We start from the raw sequence: 18,154 nt of genomic DNA on the forward strand, positions 1-18,154 counted from the left end.
AATATAACCACACAGGCCAGAATGATGATTAGAGTCCAGTTCCTGGGCTGTTGCTGATCTAATTTAGCCGTAATGGCACTTGAGAAAAGTGGATGGGTTGGAAGCAAAGCTGGAAGGGACTCAGTATTGCATTAATTAATAATCCCCTTCTCCACCTGGTTGCACAATGTCCTAAACCCACCAGAAGAATGTGTTAATGCAGTCATACAGGGCAACAAAATACTATCTTTTACACTAAGGTACATGAAACAATACACTCACATTTTGTTCCCACATAAAAGTCACCAACAGTGCTCTGTGCAGCATAGAAAAGATCTAAAATACATTTAAAAGATTCAGAGACAAACATTAAATGCTAAATGGGAAGGAAAAGAGGGTAGTAACTCCGTGTGGCCTCTGCCATCTGGGAAGACCTGCAGAGAGGACAGAGTGTGGTGCAAGTTCATAAAACCCTGAAGTTAGTGGAACTTGCTCCCTAAGACCTAGAAACACAGAACATTCTGGAGTCTTTCAGATTTACGCAAATGAAACTACAGCTCGTAAATCTGCGTAACTGGTTACTAACCCAATCATAGTACGTTTAAAATAGAAACAGTTTTCCAAATTCAAATGCAAAATTTTTGTTTGTTTTGTTTTAAATGCAGTTATGAACTGTGGTAACACTCTGACTTCAGCGCTTCTTCTGTATTGTGACAGTGTACCTCACACATCCTGACACCCAGAATTGTGCTGGAAGGGTCATTGTTTTCATTCAGTTTAATGTTTCTCGTGTTTCAGTGTCTCTTTTCATAACCTCTGTGTTGCGTGTGTTTTAGACAGTTGGGTTCGGTGTAATATTGTAAGCAGTGTGAGCCAGAGTTCCTAGATTTCACTCGTAGCAGGAAGTTGAATCGAGATGGATTAGCCAGGGAATCTCACGGGCTTAACCCAGTAAAGATTTATTTCGCACCCACGTCCCTATCCAGTGGAGGAGTGCCTTGTTCATTGGCGTGTTGAGTATATTTTTCTTATTTTTCGTATTCCCGATGCACTGGCATTAGGGGCCTTGATTCCGGAGAGACTGTCCTCCCAGGGCTAGCTAATTCCTGAAGATAGCAGATGCCTCCCCTGCCTGCACCCCTTTGACATACAAATCAACCAAGCCTGAGCCCACACCCCCAGCCACCTCCTTTATCAAACTCTCACACACTGAGCCAGTGTTCCTTCTGCCCAACAGCACCACAGGGCCAGGTACCCGACAACTGGGGACCGTCCTTACAGCCCCGAGCCTGCCAGAATTACTCCAGATATACAATCCTAAATGTCCTCATTCAGCATACCTACCCTGCCTCAGCGGTTCCTCCCTGTGAGAACCCAGCAGAGGCCTGGGCCGTGCTGAGCGTCTCTCCAACCTCCTGAGTTCCGTGGCGCTACCTGGCATGGCCTTGCCTGGCATGCTGTGCCTCCTGCTTCTAGCATCTGTGAGTGTGAACTTCTGCCTCCATGACAATCATTCCAGGTCTGCCTGTCTTACCATATCTGTTCAAACGAAGCCCGCTTCGTTTCAGCACAGCGAGGCTCCGGGGAGTACGCCCTCAGCCTCCACACTGGAAGGGGACAGACGGGACGGTTTGCAGGGCAAGGATCATTTGCTCTTCCCCGTGTCTGGCAGGAAGAGATCCATCAGTTCTGCCCACATCTGATTGGCAAGAACTAGTCTCGGGACCTAGCACGGTGTGGGGGGCTGGGGGATATCACTTAGGTGTGTACCCAGGAGTGAGAAACACGTGTGGCCTCGCTGGGTGACTGCCTGGGCATTGGCAATCAAGTTTACTTTGCATCATTTTTACTTCCTTTTTCAGATTTATTTTTAGTAAACAAAAGTGAAAAAGGAGAAAGATTGAAATTTAAGTTTCATGTCCTTAACTTTCTCCAGCAGAAATGGCAGTGGAGGAGAAAATCCAGCAACAGGCTTATATAACCAGGAGCTTCAGCCGGCGGCGCTGGTTGTGAATGTAATTGTAATCGCTAACACTTGTATAAACCCTGCTTTTTATAAAGCAACCTCCAATACTTGATACTACTCTTTACGGGGAGGAAAAAGTACATTTTCTCTTCATGAATTCATAGTGTCGGAGGCAGAAAGCATAATTTTAATTCTAGTACAGGCACTACAGGCATATGCAGGTTAGCTTCTAAAAGTTTGTAATTTAGTGACCTGAAAGTTGGAATACATCTTCACTCTTGATGTAAATCTAGAAGTCGCTAGTTGAGGTGCGCTTCCTCTGAGCCACTGGAGTCTTGAGAGGCCCAGAGAGTAAGGTGGGGGCGGGGGCTGGCTCAGTTAATGTTCTGGAATCCTGGCCGCTCGGAAACAGTGCTGCTGGAAGCTCCTGAAGGGAAAGGAGGAGAGAGGAAAAGCAGGAGAAACTTGGTATCTGCTCTTGGACCAAAATGTCTTGGCAAATGCCTTGGAGTTGAGGGAATGGTGCCACCTCTGCCTCAGTTCTCCCTCCTGAGCCCTGCATGAGTGTTGCCTGCATTGTTCAGTTCAGCTGTGCCACTGATTCTGACTACATCAAAAGTATACATGTAAATTCAGCCCATCTGTTTTCATGGTTGTTAAACCCCGACTCTTCTGACCACTATATTATAACGTTGTCTTGAAATTTTGCCTTTGTCAGAGCTAGTTCTGAATACATTTTGTGGTTTAGCTGGATGATGATGTAATGTTTTTAATGAGCATTTAATTGAAATGGCATCTTTATAAAATGGCATCAACCTAGCTCTTTGGAATATTCTGAAATAAGTTCCTTGATCATTTTGTCTGTTTAGAAAATGAGACATGCTTTTCTTATAAATTGTGGCTTTTCCCACAAATATTTTCAAAGAGATTTTTGCAGACAACGTTTTTGGGCTGTTACTGCTAATGTTGGAGGGCCCATGTGGTTTTGTCCCAGTTGTTCACAGTAGGCTGGTTTAGTGACTATGTTTCCAGACGTCATTTGGCTCATCCTATGTTAATTATGTCTGTTCTTGAACCCCAGCCAGATTTGACGACTGATAGGAGTCTGGAAGAACAGGCTTACCTGCCGCCCTGGGTCAGTGGATCCTGGAGCCATACATAACACTGAATTGTCTCTAAGAGAGCATCTGGGACTGGGTTTCTGTCTCTTTCATTTTATGGCACTTTTCATGCATGCCATAAGCCCCATCATTATATTAGGTTTATATCACATGCAATCAGAGATCATTCTAAATGTGACTTAGTATTTTATCAAACCAAGCACATGGGGAACTTGTGTTACCTTGTTGTTGTTGTTGTTGTTTACCCGGTAGAAATTGTCTCCTGGATTTCTGAGATGGGTGATATCCTCCTCTCTCAGCCCTCACCAAGGGTGGACCTGATCCTGGATTTGCAAAAGGCTAACTGATCTCAGTCCAGTTCCGGTAAATGCCAGACCCTCTGATGCAATGGGGAGACGAAGCCTGCTCACCTTTCTCCTTGCTCTTTAGGCCTTTGTGTACCAATGATGGGTGTCTGCGAGGAAGAGCTTGGCTCTTGGAGAACGCAGGTTTGGTGAGATCACATCTCTCTGTGTGCACTTCGGATGAATTTCTTTTATAGAGATCTGTTTTGGAGCCTCATACGTTTGACCCCTGCTGACCTCACCACTGGAGCCCCACCCCCACCTCATCAGCTCACCTTTCCACCTCTGTGCCCAATACAGGTTTTCTTTTTGCCTGAAATGTCCTTTCCCCTCTCAACTGGCCCCCACTCCGATATCCATCTCCGCTCCCCACGCTACTTTCTCTGAAATTATGCTCTTACCACAGTTTGCACAGACGGTGGGTAAATACTGTTCCGAAGGCTGGCTTGGGGAACCCAACTATTCCAGGTTTGGGATTTTGTCCCCCTTTGCAAACATTCACTTGAGATTTTAAATATCTGACTAAAATAAAGACAGGGAAGACTCTCAGAGTGGTAGAATCGTAACAGAGCTGTTCAGATTTCAGCTCGGTGGGAAGGAATATTTTGTCAGCAACCTGCTTTAGAAATAAACTGGACAATCAAACGAGGTTTTTCCAGCCTGCATTATCAGGAAGCTGTAGCTTGGGAACACCTTCGTGACACTTTACTAGGACGTCTTTTCTCCAGGAGTAGCTTATTGGCAGGTTTTAGCAAGAAACAACACCCACAGTGTTTGCCTCTAAAACAGTCGAAACAGAACCATCTAGTCCCCGGGGCTTCCCCACAGGGTGTGTAGGGTGATGACTATGACTCATTTGAAGGATGTCGTCTTTTCAGAGGCTCTTGGCAAGTCCGAGAATCTCACCTTGGTTTGGGAGTTTCTCCTCCAAGGGAATAAACTATGTATTTCCAGATGGTGTTAGCTTTGCCTAGGGAAGGAGATACTCTTTTCTAGGCTGAAAACTAAAATGCATCGCGGAGTTACCTCTCCAAAATGAGGAACTGAAATATTAGGCTCAGCCCATCTTCATTAAAGTTTAATGCTCAAATTACCTTATGTGTTAACATTTTATTGAATGCCAGTAGCATTCACTGTCATGATAAGTTAGAAATGAATGCATTGTCAGCTGGGCGTGGTGGCTCACACCTGTAATCCCAGCGCTTTGGGAGGCCGAGGCAAGTGGATCACCTGAGGTCAGGAGTTCAAGACCAGCCTGGCCAACATAGTGAAATCCCGTCTCTGCTAAAAATACAGAAGTTAGCCAGGCGTGGTGGTGGACACCTGTCCCAGCTACCCAGGAGGCTGAGGCAGGAGAATCGCTTGAACCCGGGAGGCACAGTTTGCAGAATCTGAGATCACACCACTGCACTCCAGCCTGGGTGACAGAGTGAGACTCTGTCTCAAAAAAAAAAAGGAAAGAAATTTATGCATTGTCAAACTCTAGAAGTTACATTTTTAAAAATCCTTTAGATTTCTCTGTTTCTGCTGTTCTGCCAAATTGCCAGCCTCCTGTACATAGTCTTAAGGGCCCCCCCCTCCACGTAGGTGTTCTCTTCATAGATTAGCATTCAGTCCTGAATGATCCGAGAATTTGTCTCTTGTAAAGGCCACCAGCTTCATGAATTGTGTTGCTCTGTGCTAATGCCTCATGCTATTTATTTTATTTCTTTAAAAATTTTTATTTTTTCTTTTTTAGAGACAAGGTCTCACTCTGTCATGCAGGCTGGAGTGCAGTGGCACGATCATAACCTCAAACTCTTGGGCTCCAGCAACCGTCCTTCCTCAGTTTCCTAAGTAGCTGGGATAACAGGCACACGCCACCATGCCTGGCTTCTTCATATTGGTTCTCTCTCCTGATTGCGTAGAGGATTGTATCCCACCCCGTGGTCTCCTCCTCAGCCTGATGGGAGAGATGAGAACTCTCTCTGTTAGACATTCTCTCTTCAGTGTAGATTCTCTGTATTTACTCCACCTCCTCCTTTTTCTTCCCTCTGAGGCAGTGGTTCTCAACCAGCATTGATGTTTGCCTCCCAGGGGACATTTAGCAATGTCTGCAGATATATTTGGTTGTCACAACTAGGATGGCTGCTACTGGCATCTAGTGGGTGGAAGCCAGAGATGCCACCAAGCTGTCCGCGATGCACAGGACAGCCCCCAGACAAAGAATTATCTGGCCCAAAATGTCTGTAGTGCCAGATTTAAGAAACTCCGGGCTAATGAAATGCCCACAGCAACTCAGGATAAAAGGTCAGGTCTCCAGGTGTTCCTGACACTCCCGGAGTTGTTCATTTCCTGTGCTTCCTTATGTGGTGCAAAATTTCATATGAAATTAATTTTCATATGATTTCAAATTTCATATGAATCTAATTTTCTGTCCACCACAAATCTCTCCTGGATATTTCCTTACCATTAGGTGTCAGTATTTAAAATGAGTACTTCTTAGTCTAATTATTTTTTTCGTTGAAATTATCTTCTGTCATTCTTAGGAGTCCATTTTTCTAACTCAGTTAATTAGTACAAACTCTCCTTTACCAAATTTACAGTTTCTTGGCCAGGTGCCATGGCACATGCCTATAATCCCAGCACTTTGGGAGGCCGAGGCAGGTGGATCACCTAAGGTCAGGAGTTTGCAACCGGCCTGACTAACATGGTGAAACCCCGTCTCTACTAAATATGAAAAAAATAGCCAGGCGTGGTGGCACATGCCTGTAATCCGAGCTGCTTGGGAGGCTGAGACAGAAGAATCACTTGTACCTGGGAGGTAGAGGTTACAGTGAGCCAAGATCGTGCCGTTGCACTCCAGCCTGGGGAGTGAAATGGCACACCCAGGGGCTTCTGGGATGAGAGAGGCCTCCTTGGGAGGCCCCCAGCACCCGCTAGGCCTCACCACTTCTCCCCTCTGCCTGCCTCAACATCCCCCTGAGTCCCTGCCAGCCCACCCATACCATCCTGCAGCCTCGCTACCACCCGTGGGCAACAAGAGCGAAACTCCGTCTCAAGGAAAAAAAAAAAAAAATTGCTGTTTCTTACTAACTGTGTGACCTTGAACATATTTGACTTATCTTTGCTGCATCAGGTTCCTCATGTGAAATATGCACAAAATTATACTACTTCATGTAGTTGCTAAAGTATTATAGGAGCTGATATATGTAAAGTGCTTAGAACTGTGCCTGTCATATAGTAAAGAGCTTATATACGATATTTTTTAAACATAGAATTTCTTGGCCGGGTGCAGTGGCTCATAGCTGTAATCCCAGCATTTTGGGAGGCCAAGGCAGGCGGATCACTTGAGGTCAGGAGTTCAAGATCAGCCTGGCCAGTATGGTGAAACCCCGCCTCTACTAAAAATGCCAAAAATTAACCAGGCATAGTGATGCACACCTGTAGTCCCAGCTACTCGGGAGGCTGAGGCAGGAGAATCACTTGAACCCAGTAGGTGGAGGCTGCAGTGAGCTGAGGTTGTGCCACTGAACTCCAGCCTGGGTGACAGAGCGAGACTTTATTTAAAAAAAAAAAAAAAGAAGAAAATAAATAGAATTTCTTGTAATGTCTAAAATTCTTGTTTATTGTGTGTATGTCCATAAAATATGAAACATGTTCTAAGTCCTCCCTGTTAAATAAATGCCTTGTATGTTTTAGTCCCTGACTTAACCAGCATTGGAAATATTGGTATTAGAAGAAAACTCAAAAAGTTGTCAAACCGTAACCACAAATTTTGATTTTCAGCTTAGTCTCCCATGCCTGCTAACCCTTTCGTCTGCTCAGAGTTTTCTCTAGGGCCCCTTAGGGCTAATGCCGGTGGCACTTCAAGCATAGAGATCATTACTCTTCTCAATTCAGATGCCTTCATGAGCAGGTGGCTTGAGATGGAGATGAGGAAAGACATCCTAAGCTATGTTGAGGAGGGAGAAGATCTGAGACTCAAATTTCTGCTGTTAAATCCACGGGGCTGATTTAGCAGCTAAGAATATGAGCCTTAGCCTTTTAGAGTTCCCTATCTGAAAGGAGCCTTAGAGATACCTTAGTTGTCATCATCTGCATCTGATATAAAAATGTCTGTTTTATGGGTGGGGGACTGAGACTCAAAACTTAAAATTTAAAAAAACGAAATAACGGCAGAGCTGCAACACAGAGCGGGGCTGCAATAGGGTCTTGTAACTCTCATTCCTGGAACTTTCTCCACTAACCCTAGTTCCCTTCTCTCCACCTCATGTTTTCTTTGTTTTGTAATACGGTCATGTTTCATTGCTGTCTGTTCTTCCTCTCATGAACTTAAAATAGGAATCATTTGGTACCAAGTTTTCATATGTCTTCCTGTATTCATATGACCAGAATCAGTCTTCTCCATCCCAAACACCGCTGTTTGCCTACATACTCCAGCCAAAACCTTTCTTGATTCCCCACATTCTCTTCTACCCTACCTCCAAATCATAAGAAAATGGTTTTTTGTTTGTTTGTTTGTTTGTTTTTATAAGACACAGGGTCTTGCTCTGTCACCCAGGCTGGAGTGCAGTGGTGATCGTAGCTCACTGCAGCTTCAACTTCCTGGGCTTAAGGAATCCTCCCACGTAGCTGGAACTACAGGCATGCACCAGCATACCTGGCTAGTTTTTAAGAATTTTTTCCATAGAGATAGGGTTACCCAGGCTGGTCTCGAACTCCTGGGCTCAAGCAGTCCTCCTGCCTCAGCCTCATAAGTGCTGGGATTGCAGGTGTGGGCCACTGTGCCTGGCCAAATGCTGTCATTTCCACCTTCAAAATATTTCCAGGTGGCTTCTGTCCAAGCTACTCTGGGCCTGCATTGTTCAATAGAACTTTCTGTGAGGATGGAAATGTTCTGTAGCTGTACTGCCCAATACAGTAGCCATTAGCCACAGGTGGCTATTGTGTATTTAAAATGACTGAGGAACTGAAGTTTTTATAGCAGCTTTATTGAGCTATAACTTATATACCATCTAATCATTTAAAGTGTGCAATACTATGGTTAATATATTCACAGAATTGTACAGCCATTACAACACATTATAGAACATTTTTATCACCCCCAAAAGAAACCTTATATTCATTAAGAGTCACTCCTGGCCGGGCACAGTGGCCCACGCCTGTAATCCCAGCACTTTGGGAGGCTAAGGCGGGTGAATCACCTGAGGTCAGGAGTTCAAGACCAGCCTGACCAACATGGTGAAACCCCATCTCTACTAAAAATACAAAAATTACATGGGCATGGTGGCACACGCCTGTAATCCCAGCTCATTGGGAGTCTGAGGCAAGAGAATTGCTTGACCTGGGAGGTGGAGATTGCAGTGAGCCGAGATCAAACCATTGCACTCCAGCCTAGGCAACAGAGTGAGACTCCATCTCAAAAAAAAAAAAAAGTCCCCATTTCTCCCAAGCACCTCCAGTACTGGAAACCACTGATCTGCTGTCTGTCTCTGTAGATGTGCCCATTTCTGGATATTTCATAGAGATGGAATATGTGACCTTTGGTGTCTGGCTTCTTCACTTAGCATAAGGTTTTCAAGGTTCATCCACGTTGTAGCATGTATCAGTACTTCATTCCTTTTTATTGCGAAAGTGTTCTATCATATTGATATACCACATTTTACTTACCAATTCGCAGTTGATGGGCATTTGGGTTATAAATAGGCTATTGTGAATAATGAATAATGCTGTTCATTATTGTGAGCTATTAATAATTATAATAATGGTGCTATGGCATTTAGGTACAAGGTTTTGTGGGTTTCATTCATATGTTTTCATTTCTCTTGGGTATGTACCTTGGAATAGAATGGCTAGGTCACATGGTAACTATACATAACCCTTTGAGAAACTGCCTTACGGTTTTCCAGGGTTTGCACCATTTTACTTCCCCACCAGCGTTGTATGAAAGATCTAATTTCTCCACATCTTGTTATTGTCTGTTTTTTTGTAGGCACCTTGGTGGGTGTTAAGCGGTATCTCATTGTGGTTTTGACTTTATATTTCCTTGATGGCTAATAATGTTGAGCTGTTCTTCATGCACTTACTGGCCATTTTGATATCTTCTTTGCAAAACTGTCTATTCAGATCCTTTGCCTATTTTTAAATTTTTGGAGGGGCTTTTTCCTGTTGAGTTGTAAGAGCTTTGTGTATTTTGGATGCAGGTTTCAGTACATAATTTGCAAGTACTTTTTTCCATTTATCGGGCTGTCTTTTTACTTTCTTGGTGTTGTCCTTTGAAGCACAGAAGTCTCCAATTTTGAAGAAATCCAGTTCATGTACGTTTTGCTTTCCTCACTGTGCTTCTGGTGCCATATCTAAGAAACCATTGCCAGATCCAAGGTCATAAAGATTCATTGCTATGTTTTATCACAAGAGTTTTATAGTTTTACAACTCAAAAACAAAAAGTCAAATACTGCATGGTCTCACTGATAAGTGGTAGCTAAGTAATGTGTACACATGGACATGGCATGTGGCATGATAGACACTGGAGACTCAGAAGGGTGAGAGGGTGGGAAGGGAAAGGGTGACAAGAAATTCTTTAATAGGTACAATGCACATTGTTCAGGTGATGGAGACACTAAAAGCCTAGACTTCAGTCCAATATATCCATGTAACAAACTTGCACTTGCACCCCTTAAATTTATGTCAATTAAAAATGATTTTATAGTTTTGTTTCTATGATCCATTTTTTGAAACTTTTATTGTGGTAAAAACATCAGCTTTGCCATTTTAACCACTTTAAGCATACAATTCAGAGACGTTGATTACAGAATGTTGTGCAACCATCACCACTATGGTTTTCCAAAAATTTTCATCACCCCAAACTGAGACTCTGTGCTCATTAAGCAATAACTCCTCATTCTCCCCTTCCTCCCCAGCCCCAGGTAGGAATGAATTTTTTATTGTATTTTATTTTAATTAATTTAATTGTAAACAACTAAATGCAGCTGGTGATTACCATATTGGGCTGCACAGTTATAACACGACTAGTGTCCTCTTGGGTAGACTGCTACAATCATTTCTAAGCTGGCTTTGCATTTATTATTATCCCATTTATGGTTACCTATGGTCCATTCTCCCATAGAAGCTGGACTATTCCTTTAAGAACATAACTTATTCCTTTTCATTCCCAGCTCTGAACCTTCTGGTGATTACCTATTACAATTAACAAAGAAATCCAAGCTCTTTGTTGCAGTCCACATTTGTCTGCCCCTCTGACTGTCTGTGTTCTCCTTTTCCTTCTCCCAGTGCCTGCAGCCCCACTGGTCTTTGTAATGATCCTTGAGCTCATCAAGTGCTGTCTGTATTCAGACTCTGCACAGTTTCTCTTCTCTGCCTGGAACACTCACCCTGTAGATCCCCATTTAACTCTCTCCCTCATACCATTCAGATCTGCTCAAATGTCACCTCCTCAGAAAGATTCTTCCCGAGCTCCCGATCTAAGAGAGCAAACCCTGTCACCCTGTATGCTATTACTCTACCTTATATCTGCTGTGTTTTATTCTTATTTTTTATTAAGACGGAGTCTTACACTGTCACCCAGGCTGGAGTGCACTGTTGCAGTCATGGCTCACTGCAGCCTCAAACTCCGGAGCTCAAGCAATCCTCCCAAGTAGCTGGGACCACAGGCGAGCACCACCACACTCCGCTAATATATTTCTTTTCTTTTCTTTTCTTTTCCCTTTTTTTTTTTTTTTTTTTTTTGAGGCAGAGTCTCACTCTGTTGCCCAGGCTGGAGTGCAGTGGCATGATTACTCACTGCAACCTCCGCCTCCCAGGTTCAAGTGATTCTTATGCCTCAGCCTCCTGAGTAGCTGGCAATTCAGGCACCTGCCACCACACCCAGTTAATTTTTATATTTTTAGTAGAGATGGGGTTTCATCATGTTGGCCAGGCTGGTCTTGAACTCCTGACCTCAGGTGATCCACCCGTCTCCACCTTCCAAATTGCTGGGATTACAGGCGTGAGCCACTTCTCTCAGCAGCTAATGTATTTCTTCATAGCACTTATTACACCTGACATTTTGTTGTGTATCTGTTCAAGGATTTATGTCCTGTCTCCATATAAAAACAGGGACCTTCTCTTCCCAGTTCTCATAATAATGCCTGGCATAAAATAGGCTGTAAGTAAATATTTGTTGAGTACATAAAAGAAGAATGTTATTCGTTTCAAGGCTATAATCTATGTTAGAATCAAAGAGATGGTCTCCGTACTAAACTAAAGTATTTCTTCACTGAGGCAGGCATTTAAAAGTGTTGCACTTGTTAGTGAAACAGTCTTAAGGCCAGTTCCTGAAAAGTGAACCCCTACAGTTTTGAGTAACTATTTGCTAATACATCAGTGTGTTGCCTTCTTGGGATTAATTTAGCCTTTCTCTTACTTTTTTAACTTGCTCCATTCCTTCCCTTTTAATGAAGTCATGCCTAAGCCCCAGTCTGTCCTTGCGCCATCTCCCCTGAGCTTTGAGACCATTCCTTTTTAAGTCAGTGGCCATGCCTCGCCCTGTTCTCCTGTTATAACTCTTACTTTACCCAGCAGCAGGCCCTCCGTTTAGTGCAGCCCGTCATGTTGCCTTCCTGGTTCATCCTCCCTTATCCACAGATTTACCTGGCTGGAATCGGGAGACTGTATGTGCCCAAGGGCTGGATTCAGGGATCCATGCTTCCCCAGTTCCACTTATGACTCCATCGTTATGCTATTTTAGGAAAAAAAAAAAATAGATATTGATTCTCTAATAAGAGTGGAATTGTTCAACAAGCATTGGGTAATTCAGCGAGCCCGGATATGTATGTATAGCAGCTACTGGTTGGAAATTTGAACACGAACATCCTTATCTACCCAGCCTATGGGCCACAGACCAGGACTGAGTATAAAAAATAATAAAACCCAATGCCACATGTTGTCTCTTATAAGTCAGAACTCGACATTGGGTACACATGAACATAAAGAAGAGAACAATAGACGCCAGAGAACTTGACAGGAGAGGGAGGGAGGAAACGCTTGAAAAACTGCCCACTGGGAGGCCAGGCGCAGTGGCTCATGCCTGTAATCCCAGCACTTTGGGAGGCTGAGGCGGGTGGATCATGAGGTCAGGAGTTCGAGACCAGCCTGGTTAAGATGGTGAAACCCCATCTCTACTAAAAATACAAAAATTAGCCGGGCATGGTAGCAGGCGCCTATAATCCCAGCTACTTGGGAGACTGAGGCAGAGAACTGCTTGAACCCGGGAGGCAGAGGTTGCAGTGAGCCGAGATGGCGCCATTACACTCCAGTCTGGGCAACAGACTGAGACTGTATCTCAGAAAAACACAACTACCTATTGGGTACTGTGCTCACTACCTGGGTGTCAGAGTCATTTGTACTCCAGACCTCGGCATCACATACACCTTTGTAACAAACCTGCACACACACACCCCCAAATCTAAAACAAAAGTTGAAAGAAGTTGAAAGAAATAAGAGTAAAGGAAAGTTGGCAGTGTCATCCAAGGAAACTAAGCCTGATGTTAAAATAGGCTCCGACCACTCAGGATTGAAAACAGACTTCTCTATGCAGGTGTAGTGGAGACGATGAAACAACTCTATTAGCATCCGTCGTTATAGACCTTGTCATAGCCACCACTGAGAAGGAAAAAAAAAAAAAGGAAAATATTGGAAAACTGAAGCTTCAAATCCTTCTTGTATTTTCTAAACTCCTGTGGTTGGAGTGCTTGCGTTCCCCCAGGTGATAGGCTCTGGAAGCTCATACAGTTGCAAATGAGAACATGAATAGTAAATACCCCCAAGATTCTTTCCAAGTTCAGTCATTATGAATTGGTTTAATATGCATGTAGTTATCTTTTTATTGGTCCGTAATTCCAATTTAGCAAAAATTAAACACGAATCATAAGGGAACACCTGGAAAAAGCCTCAACATTGGTGGCACTTAATAAAAATGGATAAATATGTTCTTATTCCTTTTTTAAAACAAACTGGACAAAGATAAATTTTAATGTTTATAAAAATGTAAATTTCAATGCAGATCAAGCGTTTGGTTGGTTGGCTTGTTGGAAGCTTGACTTTATTTGCTTAATTTGGAGAGAATATAAGATGAAAAAGTTCATCATTAGGAAGAGAAGTAGGCATTAGAATCACAAGATGAGATTTTGAAATATTCTGTGAGTCGATAGATGTTCTTAAAGTTCCCTGTTTAATGCTCCGAATTAAATAGGTGGCCATGCTCGGCTCCTTGGATGTTAATAGTAACTTCTTTGTTTTTCAGATACTGTGTTGACCAGTGGTCATGCCACCGACTATTTATTTGTTGGAAATATTGTTTACACAGTAAGTTTATCTCTGTTTACTAAGCCGTTCTTAAACAGCTTATGTGTGGCTTGCACTTCTCTAAACGCTTAACAAGAGCCTTCCTCGTTATTATTTATTTCAAATCTTCAAAATGTATTTTGTATATCCTTCAAAGTTCAGAATGGCTGTGAAATGCTTACAGCATCATTTCTGAAGGTTATGCAGCGTCAGGGTCTCTGGACAGGTGGTTAACAGATTTCCCCATTCTTCAAACGACCATTTTACACCTGCCTGCAAAGGAAAACACTCAGGAAGGCAGTTTCTCCCAAGCTAAGAAAAGGGCAAAACTAGTATTTATGAGAAAGACTGTTACTAGAACGAAAGCTCTTCTGGAAGTGAATCTGCCTGTATGTTCCCTGAAAATAACCCCTAGAGAATTAGCTACTGACATGGATCATACTTTCAAACCAGAGCTGCCTTGGGGTAACTAGCTCCGGAGTGGGGAGATGGGATTTCTCACGGAAAGTGAAAGTAACTCATTGAGAATGATGTTTTTCCAAACTGCTTTTTGTTTTCACAGTATGTTGTCGTTACTGTTTGTCTGAAAGCTGGCTTGGAGACCACAGCTTGGACTAAAGTAAGTTTTCTCTAGAATTGTTTCTCTGTTCAGTATAGATATTTTTCATGCTATGGTTTCTTTTTAAGCCTTGGGGAAATAATAAGCAATATCTGGCTATCTTCTTTCAGATTTTCTGTGTAAAAATTGTGGTTTGATCTTTATCGGGGTAAATTTGTAATCCAGAGTCTCTTGGTGATTCATTTGCTTGGCACATAGTACAGCTCTAAACTATTAACAGTCATCTCATTTCAAATGTATATGCTCATTGTAAAAACAAAAACCATATATACACACATATATATGGAAAATATAGAAGGACAAAAAACATTTAATGTCCATAATTTTACCACCAAGAGACAATCACTGTTAATGCTTTCCTGTGGAACCTTCCAGACTTTGTTCTGTGTCTGCTTGTGTGTATTTTTTAATAAGGTGATGCATTATAAAACATAAGACTTCATAATCCCTTTTAATTTAAATAGATGTTAGGCACATTTTCTGTGCCTTAAAATACAATTCAACAAAGTTATTTTTCTTGATTAAAGAGTATTCCATTTTAGAGACGTTTCATCATTTATTTCATCACTCTCTTATTTTAGACATTTTAGTTATTTCCAGCATTTAAAGATTATAACCAAAGCTTCATGTGTGCCTCTCACAAAGTGTCATGACCTGGCTGCTGTTTAAATGCTCTGCTAAGAAAAATGGGGATGAGGTGGGAGGTCAGTGAGGAATCAGGGAATCCCCTAAGAGACAGTGGCAATTTATCCCGGTCAGAGGTGATGATGACTTCGCTTAGGATGTTAGAGGAGGAGGTAGTGAGAAGTGGTCAGAGTCTGGATTCATTTTATCTTTTTAAAAGCTAACAGAGCTTGCACATGGATTAGATTGTGGGGTGTGAAGAGAGAAGGAAGTCAAGGATCATCATATTAAGAGGACAAAGAAGAGAAAATGAACAACTCAGTAGGTGCTTAAAGGGGCATTGTTAAGAGGCAACATCCATTTCAGATTTAAAAATAAAAAACTCTGGGCTAACGGAATGGAATGATCAAAGTCTTGAAATGATAAATAAAAGCATCTTATTTATTTTTTCTGTTCAGTCACTCTGTTGCCAGATTAATGAGTCCTTATTGTAAGACAGCCACAGGTTGGAGCAAACACTTGCTATGAACTGAGAGGGGCCCACTGTCACTACGGGAGAAATCTTAGAATACGGTCAGCTGTGACAGCAAAAGCACCTTTATCTTCAGGGTACTTTGGGGCCATTCATTACTTGAATTCATTGTTAAACATTCTGAGACACAGGAATTAGAAAGATTGAACTTCCCATTAACTGGTGAGTCATCAACATCTTTCCATAAGGAAAGGCAGCTTGGATGCAAGGATTCTGCAGCAAGTGGAGTTGGAGTGAACCTGCCAGGCCCGCCGAGAAGCCTGTCTGAGTGTGTGTTTCCCTCTGCAGTTCAGTCATCTGGCTGTCTGGGGAAGCATGCTGACCTGGCTGGTGTTTTTTGGCATCTACTCCACCATCTGGCCCACCATTCCCATTGCTCCAGATATGAGAGGACAGGTAAGTACTCCTGATTGGGAGTGTGTCTTCTGTGTCTTGTGACATCAGTGTTTCTCCATGGGGGGGTGAGCAGGTGCTGTGTGTCTTACAACCACGATGAGCTTCAGGAGAGGCTGGTCCTACCTGCTTCCATCAGAGTCTATCAGGAGAGAAACCAAACCAAAGCAGCTGGAAGAGGTCATCCAGTCCACAGAAATGGCATTTGAGGTTGCAGGTGTTATGAAAACTGTCAATTTAAAACCTCTGGCTCATTGGCATGCTCACATTTCCATAATGAATTATGTGTTAACTACACACAGTACCAATATGTACAGTTTGAAAACTGGAGCTATTTTGAATGGTTCCTCATCCAGTGATTATGTCCATTACAGTTTTGATGCTATACTCTGGTTTGTTGTTATACTTTGCTGGGTCACCTGTGAGAGATGAATCTAACAGCTCTATGAAGCAGATCGTGGATAAACCAGAATCTCTCATTGTTCATCTCTTTGAACTAGAGAGGCTGAGATTAAAGACCTTTACACTCATTTTAATGTTTTTTGTTTTTTCTTTCACATTATCTTTGTCCAGTGCATAAGATTGAGCCATCAACAGTGACAAACTGTATCCTATAATCCCACAGTATCGGGTGTGGGGAGGAATGAGCTGACAGCCCTGTGGTCCACACCTCCTCAGTTTACCAAGGAAGCTGTGCAGACCCAGGTCTCCAAGCCCACCCCACAGACCCCACTCTGGGGTTGCCCACGTCCAGCACTGCCCTTAGACCCCAAGAGGCTGCTGGGCCCTGCACTTTAGGGGCCTCCGCTCTGGCCCTCTGTGGCTGGGCGTGTTCCTCGGCATGGAATGAAAAGCTGTGATGCACAGAGTCGGTCTTCCCACTTGTAACCTATTCTCTGGGCTCCCAGGACCCCTTGTTTCCTTCCCAAACAGCCAAAGGCCCACTGCCCAGGCTGGTCCTCTCTCCATATCCAGGCCAGTGTGTACACCCCTGGGCCAAAGGGGCAGCTGTTTGCAGGGGTGTGCACTGAGTAGATGATGTTTGCGCTGGTGTTCCCGCCCACACTTGCAGGACGCTTGTGCCGGGGCACAGAGCCCAGAATGAGAAGGGAACTGTGGGTCAGGCTTCCACTGGTGTTCCTGCCCCAGGATACGTACTGCAGGGCCAGGCCTGTGCATGGTACACCTGGCTCCGATCTCTGCCTTACTTACTCTGTAGACATGAACAAAACCTCCTGGGTCCACCCAAGTGTGGACCATGTCTAGCGGCTGTTTCTTGTGAGATAGCCCAGGGTAGCATTATTTGCCATTTCACCTGGTAGCTCTGTCAGCTAACAGCCCACGTTGTCTGAGACCTCCGCTGAGTGTGGGTGCTGAGCGGGACGGACCTGTCCTATAGGAGTGGGCTTGCATGTCGTCTAGTGCATCTTTGCTTTCTGTAAGGAAAGAGGACAAACAACATGCTTTTCAGGTTTTTTCCAAATCCAGACAGTAGAGGAAATTAGAGGGCATTCAGTGAACCCAGAAGATTGTTGTGTAGCAAAATGAGCATTTTCCAACAAAGGTATTTTGTGTTTAAATAAATCAGTTCTATATTAAAGCAATGTGACTGATCCCCACAAAAAGCAAACCAAGAAAAGTATCCACTACAAGACAGCGATCCTTTGGTAAGGCATTGGTGCTTAGAATATCTGCTTTGTGTTGTCTTCCTTTTGGTTCAGGATGGATCCGCTGTGATGAATATTTCATTTGGGGAATTTTATGGTGCTGGACAATAGATGGGGCCTCGGCCGATGGCCATAGACAGTGTTCTAAATTAGAGAGTGACAGCTGACAGGACGGGGTCGCTTGGCGTGTGACAGAAAAAGCCCATTCGTTTGAAAGCCCCTCCTGTGCCCTAGACAGAGAGCTGTGCCAGGGAGCCACGTGTGCTTCAGTAACTCCAAATGTGCGTAAGGTAGGCTGCTTGCCACCTCCCATTCCCGTCGAGATACCGACTTTCCAGCTACGGAAGGACCGGGCTGATCATGCGGCTGCTAAGGTGCCGACATTTTCACTGTGCCGGTCACATAAGCATGATGGTCTGTATGGTTAGAAGGCTCAGATTGGCCGGGCACGGTGGCTCAAGCCTGTAATCCCAGCACTTTGGGAGGCCGAGACGGACGGATCACGAGGTCAGGAGATCGAGACCATCCTGGCGAACACGGTGAAACCCCGTCTCTACTAAAAATACAAAAAATTAGCCGGGCGAG

The 18,154-nt window shown here is 43.6% G+C and overlaps 1 protein-coding gene across 5 annotated transcripts in view; it reads left to right on the top strand.

Moving 5' to 3' along the window:
• ATP8A2 (ATPase phospholipid transporting 8A2) overlaps positions 1-18,154 on the top strand; it is a 651,919-nt gene that overhangs the window by 477,810 nt on the left and 155,955 nt on the right. For all 5 annotated transcript variants that reach the window (XM_045376972.2, XM_045376974.2, XM_065533079.2 and 2 more), the window contains 3 exons: positions 13,694-13,755; positions 14,297-14,353; positions 15,798-15,905. In XM_045376972.2, coding sequence (XP_045232907.2) covers positions 13,694-13,755; positions 14,297-14,353; positions 15,798-15,905 — 227 coding nt within the window. The remainder of the gene's footprint in view (positions 1-13,693; positions 13,756-14,296; positions 14,354-15,797; positions 15,906-18,154) is intronic.

This window comes from Macaca fascicularis, chromosome 17 (assembly GCF_037993035.2).
Source record: "Macaca fascicularis isolate 582-1 chromosome 17, T2T-MFA8v1.1".
NCBI lineage: Eukaryota > Metazoa > Chordata > Mammalia > Primates > Cercopithecidae > Macaca > Macaca fascicularis.